The sequence below is a fragment of the Hydra vulgaris genome, chromosome 12 (genome assembly GCF_038396675.1).
Source record: "Hydra vulgaris chromosome 12, alternate assembly HydraT2T_AEP".
Lineage (NCBI taxonomy): Eukaryota > Metazoa > Cnidaria > Hydrozoa > Anthoathecata > Hydridae > Hydra > Hydra vulgaris.
The window spans coordinates 33,802,138-33,812,500 of record NC_088931.1 but is presented as its reverse complement, the minus strand read 5'-3'; the positions used below and the strand labels follow the sequence as shown (position 1 = coordinate 33,812,500).

The following is a 10,363-nucleotide window of genomic DNA, read 5'->3' as shown; positions in this document are numbered from 1 at the left end:
TTAAAACAATCTTATGCTTAACATAATCTTTTGTTTGTTTATCACAATTTATTTATTTATTTTAATTTTTATGTATTTAATGTAGTATTTATAATAAAGATTATATACAAATTATAGATTTTATTATTAAATATAAATTTATATGAATATAGATTATTAAGTATAGATTTATTATTTTATTAAGTAACCAATAAGATATTTGTAAACGTATTTTATGTTTATAAATGTATCACATCAAATGATATGGAATTAATAAGAAACAAAAAATACATTTGTAAAAAGAATTCTCTTAAACAAAAGCAGTTCTCCCTTTTTATAAGAAAAAAAAAGATTTTAATTTCCTTTTGCTTATAATAATCTATGATTATCTATGATGGAGATAAATACTTATGTTTTACGTAATGAATTAGTTTGCAGACAATAAGAAAAAAACTTCTTTAATAAAAGTTGTGAAACTATTTTACATTCATTTGAAACTAAATTTTTTAAATTGATTTTTTTTTTTATAAAATAATTTTGTTTCTTTAAAAAACTCTCCGTTGCATTTCAATGTCCTTTTTTTATGACCTAATATTTTCTGAATAAATGTCACATAAACTATATTAAAACATAATTTAAATATTATTAAACAAAGTTTTTGATTAATGTTAAACTATTAAACGCATACATAAAATGTGAGTTCTTAACAAGGCCTGTCAAATTTTTTTTTTTTTTTTTGACAAATTTAGTGTTATAGTGCTATTATTTTATCTCTAAATACTTAAAATAAAAAAAAATAAAAATAAAAATTTTTGAGTAGAGCATTTCAAAAGTTAATTAAAAATCAGAATTTTATGGCGCTCTCCTCTATAATTAAAAAGACATTGGTCATCCTAATATATGTTAAGTTGAATTTAAAGTCATTGTAAAATTTACTTGTTTTTGTTTATGCATTTAGCTATATACTCTTAATACTTTTATTATGAAAGTCATTTGCTAAATCAAATTTGGGAAAATATATAATGCTTGAAAACAGAACAAAAATTTTCTATAGCAAAAATATAAAACAGCAAGAATGTAAGAAAAACGAAGCTATTAGGCAACACAAGCCAGAAAGAGGAGAAAGAGGTTCTCTCTCAATTGATTGTGTTAATTGATCACTCATTATTGTTATATCATGTTTTTAAAAAGGTTTTTTAACATATTTTTTTTTGTTCTCAAGAGAACAATAAAAACACAAAAAATTCTTAAAAACATGATGATAAAAATATGATTAATCAATTAACACAACACTAAATAAAAATTTTGACACCTGTGTGTTGTTTACTGTTTTCAGTTTTGATGAGATGGCAAGCAAAGATTTGCCGGCATTCATAAATTACATAACAAATGTTACAGAGCAGCAACAGATATATTATGTTGGACATTCACAGGGTACCATGATAGCATTTGCTGAGTTTTCACGCAACAAACAATTAGCTAGCAAAATCAAGAGATTCTATGCTTTAGCACCAGTAGCTTTTGTAGGTTCTATGACAAGTCCTTTAAAATATTTAGCTCCTTTTGTTCCAGAAATTGAGGTTTGGAATTTATTTATTTATGGATTTATTTGAAGTTTATAATTTAATTGAAGTTTATTTCTCTTATAAATTGATTAGATAATTTTTAATAATATATTATTAAGGTGGAGATATTTTATTTGTTTATAAATCCTGATTGTATATCGATTTTTATGTCCTGATTGATATAATGCACTAATCCTATAAAAAAATGTTTTTGGATAAGTCAGTCTATTTGGCCACGGTGAAGGCAACTCACTTTGGAGACAAGAAAACCTCACTTTTTAACCTTGATATTATTCTTACTTGTGGTGCTGTCACAATAAAAATACTTAGTTTCCTAAACTATATAATAGTCTATGATAACACTCATAAGGGTATCCAATTATAAAAATCTGGTTCAAGAGTACATAATGTCAAGTTTTAAAGAGAAAATGCTGCATTACTTGTTGCGCATTTAACACTTGAGGTGCACTTGATGATAGGTTGTTAACCTCAGGTGAGTTGCTGGTCAGAAATGATTTATTAGTGAATAGCAAGAACAGCAACCCTGGTTGGTATTAACACCAGCTGACCATTCTGTAAAGTAGCTGGTGAGACAACAGTGTGATGAAGGCGTAAGAATTAGAATTCAGTTGAAAGAAAAAATAGAAAGATTGCTGAAATAGCTTGTAGGAAATAGTTAGATATATGCTGCCAGCAAGAGACAAGACAATTGCATGCTAAGGTTTTTGAATATGATAATTGTTTAATACAAATTCTTCTGGATTGGTTGTGAAGAAGAAGTGTCAGACATTGGTAGCAGAAAAATGAATAAACCATATAGTTTTGGAAAGACAAGTGAATGAGATAGTGATTATATTATATTAGAATTATTATCAGAGACTATTGGAGAGTCAGTGTAAAATATAGTGTTATCATATGCACTTCAAACAGGCAGGAAAAAGTAGAAAAGAAAGCGTTTGACAATTTGGTAATGTTTTGAAAAATGTTGGTGAAAGACTGATTTTATGTGGAGACATAAATGGGCATATTAGTGCAGGCACAGATTGTTTTTTGGGTAAAAATAATGGAAAAGGAGAATAAAGAGAAAATTGTTTGGCTTAAAAAATATTGTAGGAGAAATGTTGTTAGAAATTTCAGTTACTTTAGAATTAGCGATCTGTAATACATAGTTTGCAAAAAAAAAAAAAAAAATAAATAAATAAGTAACTTATGAGTCAGGTGACTTTAAGACACAAGTAGTCTTAACTAGAGCAAGAAGGAAAATGGATAACATAAGAATAATAATGATAATACAAATGAAGCTTATAATATATAATAATGATACAAGATAAAAAAAAAAAATTATTTGTAAGTTTAAAGTTTGCCAGAGCAGATATCAGAAAGCAATATGGAATGCAGATAAAAAAACACACTCACAAAAAAATAGAAAAACAAAAAAAAGTTTTTTAGAAGTATCTGATAAAGTGTGCAAAGGGTCCTCAGCAGAATAAAAAGGGTCCTCAGTGACATGAGTTATTATTGCAGTAGAAACAGGTAAGTTGTAGAAGAAAATAAGAAGTTTTATAAAATATAGTAAAAATTTGAGAATGAATGTATGGCTTTAGTATTGCTTGGATAAGCCCATGGCAAATCCTTCTATATACAAAGCTTATTCATTTAAATAGAAATTGTTTTTTTAGATTATAGATTTAGAAGGCAAAAGAAATGCAATGTTCAGAGTTATAAAGCAAATGTAAAAATATAAATTTTATTGAAGAAGACTGTATTAAAGATGCAAAAATATTATTGAGGTTGAGGTAAAAAAATAATGCTTATCTTAAAAATTTCCAAATAAAAAATTGGAATAAAGGTTACTACAGTGAACAAGCCTTTCCAGGAAGGGTATGCGGTAGTCTTGTGTGTCCACGTCTAAATTATTTTTTTAAACAACTTGATCAAGTTTTTATTTAGTAAGGGTTTTAAGAATTTCTCGCAAAATAAAGCTATAAAAAAACAACAGAGAATAAAACAGCAATACTCGAAAAAAGGAAACAAATACTGTACGAAATAGATAATCTAAATAACTAAAAAAATTAAAATTTAAAAAAAGAAAAAGTTTCTCAAAAAAAAATTATATATCTGAATATTTTATTATTTGATTTATTTTTCTTTAGGGTGTTTGTTATTTTCCACTACCTAAATTGATCCAAGTTGAGAAAAAAAGCAGATAAGAATATAACGAAAACAAAATCATTTTTTGATATACAATTTATTCACAACTTTGTCAGTTAGTATATTAAGGAAATACTTTATTATTTAGGAAATACTTTATTGTATTAGAAATGTGGACATTTTTTAAATTGGTTTTTTAAATGTTTTTGCTAAACTTTACTGTTTTAAATCAATGCACAGGAAAGCGAGAAAACTAATTGGTATTTATTTTTTACAAGTTTTTTAGGTAAAAAAATAAAAATCATTATTACTAATATTCAAATATAAAATATTTGTTTGTATTTAATACCCCATTTGAAATAGTCTGCACTTTTGTTGAATTCTCCAAATTGTGCATTTAAACCCGATAGTTTATTTCCTGAAGAAATTTTGTTATTGACAATGCTCCAAAAACATGTGGGCTAGTGCATTGTTAATTTACTAATCTAATTTGCAGAGACAAAAGAAAAATGCATTGTGCAAGCTTTGAGTGTATAAAACTTATTTTATTGACTTAAGAGAATTCAAGAGAGAGATTGAAATAAATAGTAATGGAAAAATAGAGTTTGTTGGTAAATTTTGTTATCTTGGAGGTATTAACTGGATCAGTTAGTGGATTCAAAGAGGCATTAAGAGTTATTTCCACTTCTAACAGCAAGAGGTGCATCATTAAAGATTAAAGGAAAGTTATGCACCACATACTTCTAGAATCTTAGATGCATGGCAGTGAAACATGGGAAATAAAGGTTGAAGATGACCAGCAAAAGAACAAGCTGTGCGGTGTGACTTTAAAAGATAAGAAAAGTAACCATGATGTTATACAGAATGGGAATAGTGATAATTTCTGATAGGCTGCATCAGCCAAGATTACAGTGGTTTGGTGAGAGGTTAGCAGTTTGAAGCGGTTAAGCTAAAACCTGTTGAAAAAAACTTAGAGAGAATGCGTTGCAAATGCAATAAAAAAGCTTCAGTTAAAGAAAGAAAATGCTCAAAATTGTGTATTTTTTAGTTAATTTTATTTATTTCATATGAATAATTAAACTGTATTTATATTAAATTACATTTTATTTTGGTATATTATGAATAGATGATACACTCATTGTATCTACACTTTTAGCTGTGTTGTGGCTGTAAGATTGCTCCCTCTTCCCCTAAAAAATACTTATCAGTGCTTTGAAAATTCTGCCTCTCTTTGTCAGTACAACCTAAGGGTACCTTGGTGGTGCTGGGAGTACCTAAGCGGTACTGACAAATTTTTGAGTCAGGGTACTGTATAAAAGCTGAGAATAATGAAAAAACAATTTTTTTAATGTAAAAAGTTGTTTATTGTTACAAAGAACAAGCTTTAAAGGTAGAAAGAATCTTGTAATCTTTGTAATTTAGTTTAATGATTGAGTTATTAAGTTATTTTATTTTATTATATTATTTTATTATATTATTATGTTATTTATATTAATAATTTTTTTTATCAAAAAAATTTATATCACTACATCAAAAGCAGACTTGTGTGGATTTGGAGCACTATAAATAATAATGTAATAATAAATTATTTTTTTAAACCTGTATGATAATAATATTTCATATTAAAATTAATTTGATGTTGTTATATTTCTTGTTGAAATTTTTGATTGAAATTTCTTTTAAAATGCTAAAATCGCTAAAAGAAATTTCAGTGTTGACAATTTGATATTACTTTATTATAATGAATTGCTTTATTATAATGAATTACTTTATTATAATGAATTTCTTTATTATAATGAATTGCTTTATTATAATGAATTGGACAGTATCGAGTTTTCTGATGTTTGTAGTAGGCTTTTTTGATTTTGCTAGATACTCAACATAAAATATAAAATTATAATATAAAGAGTTTGCATGAAGTTCCGAAAAAATTTACTACTTAATAGAAATTTGAAAACTCCATAGTTAACTAAAATAGGTGAAATGTTTTTTACTTAAATAAGTAAAAAGTTACTTATTAGAGTAGATAAAAATTCCATTATTTATGATGTGTTTGCCATTACTAGATGTGTTATGCCAGAGAAGGCCTGTTTTGCATAGAGGATTCTGCACTTTGAATTTTGTTAATCAGTTTCTTTCATTGCACTATTGTACTAAGAATTCTATAAACTAATAAATCTTCATCTTTAATAAAGTAAATTTTTTATTAAGTATGAAGATTTGCTAAAACTTTGAATGAAGATATTTCTGTTTTCTTGATTACTTCGTGCATCTGAAATTGATACAAGTTAACACTAAATCTGTTCAAAAATCTTCAACAAATGATCTAGTATAATATCTTTTTAAAATGTTATAAAAAAAGTTTCTATACAGAAAAAATACTCCAAATTTCAATTTAAAAAAACTTTTTAAATATTTGTATAAATTTTGCTTTAAATTTTCTAGCATTGGTTTAATAGCAAATTAAGTTTATTTAAATATTATATCAAAGTTTCAGTTTATAAACTTCAGGCTCTTGCTCAAAGTTGGCCATGAGGAAATTGAGCCTAAAGCCTGTATGTGACAAGCATATATGAGATGTTACAACTAAGGTAGTAGGAGTACAAAGAATGATTCAAAAATAAAAATAAATGAATTTTTTAATTATGATGGGAGTTCACCCTTTGATATGTCTACTTTTATGCAACAAACAAATAAAGTATTAGAAAATATTTTTTGTTTCATATTTAGGCCTTAAAACACTCTTAAGTAACATCAGAATCCATAGCAGCATCAGTGATAAACTAAAACATTATAACTTATTTTTCTCTCATAATGTATCTTGTTTTGAATCTACACACTCACAAAGGTTTACATGCTACATGTTCACAAGTATAAATATTTTCAAGCCATAAACATTACTCAGAAAAATAATAATAATAAGTTGTTATACACTATATACTTTATATTGGTTACAAAACTTTATTCTGTAGAGAACTGTATTTAAATTAAGATTATTTTAATAATAAATAAGAATCGAAGATAATAATCAAGATAAGAATGTAAAGAAAACATCAAACAGTAACAAGCTGTCGCAATAAATTTAGTAGATCTGCACAATTGGCAAATCGAGAATAAGTCCACAGATGCAAGGTGTAGAAAGTAATTTTGAGCTAGAACAAAAGAATTTGGTGATAAATTGAAAGAAAAAGAAATAGTATATTTCTATCAAATTGGTGCTTACTGACTAGATAACTTTTTGATCATTTTATTTTTTGTTTAGCATTATTCTCTATTTTTATTTTTTTTGGATAATTGCTTAAAGTCATAACATGCTAGCTTGAGATCGACTGTTGTGTTCATGTTAATCTAATACTTCGGATAACCAATAGATTTTGCCTAAAACACTGGATCTTATAAAAATCTAATTAGAGTCTAAGTGTCAATGTGTCAGTGTGTCTTTTTGTCCTAAAAATCCCTAATTACTTACATGTGATTAAGTTTAAAAAAAGGATATGAATCTAACAAACTTATATTAAAAATAAAATTTATAATTTTAATGAATTTTATTTATTAATTTTCCGGAAAACATTTTTTATTGATAAAAAGGATATTCCTCACGAAAAAACAATTTTTAACTTTTTTTAAATTTCTAAATTGAATCATATTATATCAGTGCATATATTAATATAAAACAAGCTAAATTTTGTCTAGAAACATTAAATCAAAACTCAAAATTTGATTTTGTTTAATGTGCCCCTTTTCAGGGCACACTAATTAAAAAAATATATTTTAAGCATACAGCAAAGTTTGTATGAAATATTGTTTTAATAGTTGAATCTTTATTATAATTCATAACTTGTGAATTTCTATTTTTGTTGTTGTTTTTTAATATAATATTAAAAAACAACAACAAAATATTAAATATTTATAAGCTTTTATATATTGGATATAAAAATCATGTTTTTTTTTTTTTTTTTTTTTAGTGGCTGCTTAAAGTAATTGGAGTACGAGATTTTTTGCCTCAATCATGGATAATATCATGGCTAGGTTCCCACATGTGTAGCCAAACATTGATTGATGATGTTTGTGCTAACATTGTTTTCGTAATTTGTGGTTTTGATACACCACAAATGAACAAGGTTTGTCAATTGTTGGTGTTTCTAAGAAATTTTGGCATTTTTAAATTTAATGCCAACTATGGTTTTATTAAAATTTCATTTATTTAATTAAAAGTATTTAAATCTAAAATGTTTCTTTCAACTCAAATGATTTTCAAAAAAATTCAGAAAATTTTTATTTAAAAATTTATTTTTATTTTTACCCCCTCCCCTTTTTTTTTTCATTTCCTCAAAAAGGTCTGTTATGCATCAGTTTGTATTTCTAACAGAATACAACATTCTTTTAACAAGGTAGGTTTGATGCTTTTACTACTGTGACCATTATAATTCCGCTATTATGGATTTTTGTACCTACTATTATGGATTTTTGTACCTTCTATTATGGATTTTTGTACCTACCATTATGGATTTTTTTATGTACTGTTATGGATTTTTGTACTAGATTTATAAACAATATAGAAATGTAGTTAAATATATTTACCAAAATAAAATGAGCATTTAAAAAAAGTTTTTCTATTTTTTTAGTTATTTTTTTATATCTTTATTGTTATTTTTAATATTTTCTTATTATTATTTTTTACTTAGTTAAAATTTTCTCTTTTTAATTTGAAACTTTTAAGTTTTAATTCTATTAAATAAATTAAATTATTTTTATTATTATTATAATAAAACCTCAACATCATTGATGTATATTTTAAAAATATTTTAAAAAGGAAGCAATGTTCAAAAAATATTTTTGGGTTTTTGTACACTTAGTGATATTTAATAAATACATAAAATTTTGAAAATAAATACTAACTACATTAATATATAATGCAAATACGAACTACTTGTGGGATCCGTTTGGATCCCAACATAAAAGCAAGGTTAATTAATTTGATTCGATATTTAATTGATTTGATTTGTTTTTAGTCGCGACTTGACGTTTACATAACGCATACTCCAGCAGGCACTTCAGTGCAAAATATTATTCACTTTGAACAGGTTTTAAATTTTTTGTAATTTTTATAAATGCAAGTCTATAATGATTCAAAACAACCATGAAATATATTCATTTTAAAATTTTTATAATTTTCAGTTGTACATGTCAAAGAAATTTCAAATGTATGACTGGGGTAAAAAAGAAAATTTGAAGAAGTACAATCAAGTAGGTAGTTTGGATATTTCTGCTTAAATTTAAGTATATATATGCTTATATTATTTTTATTTGTTTTACTTATATTTTATTTTCTACTTAAAACTAACAATCATTATAAAAGTTTGAACACTTTAAAAATTGCTTCATTTAAGTCAACACCACCTATATACAATATCTCTAACTTTCATATACCAACTGTGATGTATTCTGGTGGAAATGATTGGTTAGCAGATTCTAATGATGTCAGCAAGCTCTTACACCTTTTACCTGAAGAAATAATAATATCTCATAAAGTAATTGGTTCTTGGATGCACCTCGATTTTATATGGGGAATGGATGCACCTGAAGAAGTTTATAATGATTTGATAGCTGATGCTCTGAGGCAAGAGGCTTTAAATAAACATTTTAATTAGACATTTGTAAAATGGTTGGTATTTTTAAAATAGTTGGTATTTTTAGATTTTTATTAATGATTTGTAAAATAATTGTTGTTGATGGACTTTTTTTTATTTATATAGAAATTATGTGTTTATTAAAAGAAATATCCTTTAAACATTTTGGTTTTTGAAAAATTGATTATAAATTTTCCCTAAAATAACCCGAAAAATGTAGCGCTATTCTTAGTTGACTAGAGACACGGGACGGATTTATTTACCCTGAAAGGCTCATAATCTAAAAATATTTTTCTTAAACTGAAACATTACCATAAAGTTTTAAAAGAAATAATCCCCGGCTTTGATCGGAGGCTCTCAAACTAAGTGGTTTCTTGGACAATCCTCCCTTTATACCCCATTATAGGTTTCTTTTTGCAGCTTGAAAAACAGATCAATGTTGTTTTTAATTATAGTAATGTTTCTTTTGATTTTGAATATTTATTTACTAAAGCTACCACCTGATATAAACTAGAGCCACTCTGCTGAATTTGTTGGAATTGTACTGAATATCTTGTATAGAATTGCATCAGAGGGGAATACAGTATCTAATATAGTCTTCAGCATAAAATTGTAAATGGTGAGGAAAGAAGGCAAAGTTTTGTTATCCTTCTCAGCAGCCTTTCTGTAGATCTCCATAAAATCAATCATTTCAGTAGCGAATTCATTTAAACTGATACCAATTTTGAATTTTTCAAGCACTTTTTCTTGTGAATTAGAGTTAAGAAAATTATGACTAATATTGTTCAATAAAAAGATGTCTATGCTTTCTAAAAATGTGCTGTGAAAAAAAATGCTGTGAAGAAAATTTGTCAACAAGAACTGCAGTTGCTAAATCCACTACAGTATTAAACACTTCTGCGAGCCACTGATTTTCAATCTGAGTAAGCCGCTCATCGTTTCATCGAAGTCCAGTCGTTTCTTTCTGCGAGTTCTTTTCTCAACAAATGTTTGGTGTTCAAGCTGAGCTTCAGTCGAAATTTTAACAGCAGATATAAT

The 10,363-nt window shown here is 25.9% G+C and overlaps 1 protein-coding gene across 1 annotated transcript in view; it reads left to right on the top strand.

Annotated features, from left to right (window-relative positions):
• The window catches only part of LOC100211176 (lysosomal acid lipase/cholesteryl ester hydrolase), a 22,009-nt gene extending 12,523 nt beyond the window's left edge, over positions 1-9,486 (top strand). The window contains exons 4-8 of the mRNA XM_065813008.1: positions 1,316-1,559; positions 7,661-7,816; positions 8,708-8,779; positions 8,874-8,942; positions 9,086-9,486. Coding sequence (XP_065669080.1) covers positions 1,316-1,559; positions 7,661-7,816; positions 8,708-8,779; positions 8,874-8,942; positions 9,086-9,346 — 802 coding nt within the window. The 3' untranslated portion in view covers positions 9,347-9,486. The remainder of the gene's footprint in view (positions 1-1,315; positions 1,560-7,660; positions 7,817-8,707; positions 8,780-8,873; positions 8,943-9,085) is intronic.
• The last annotated feature ends 877 nt before the right edge of the window (positions 9,487-10,363 follow it).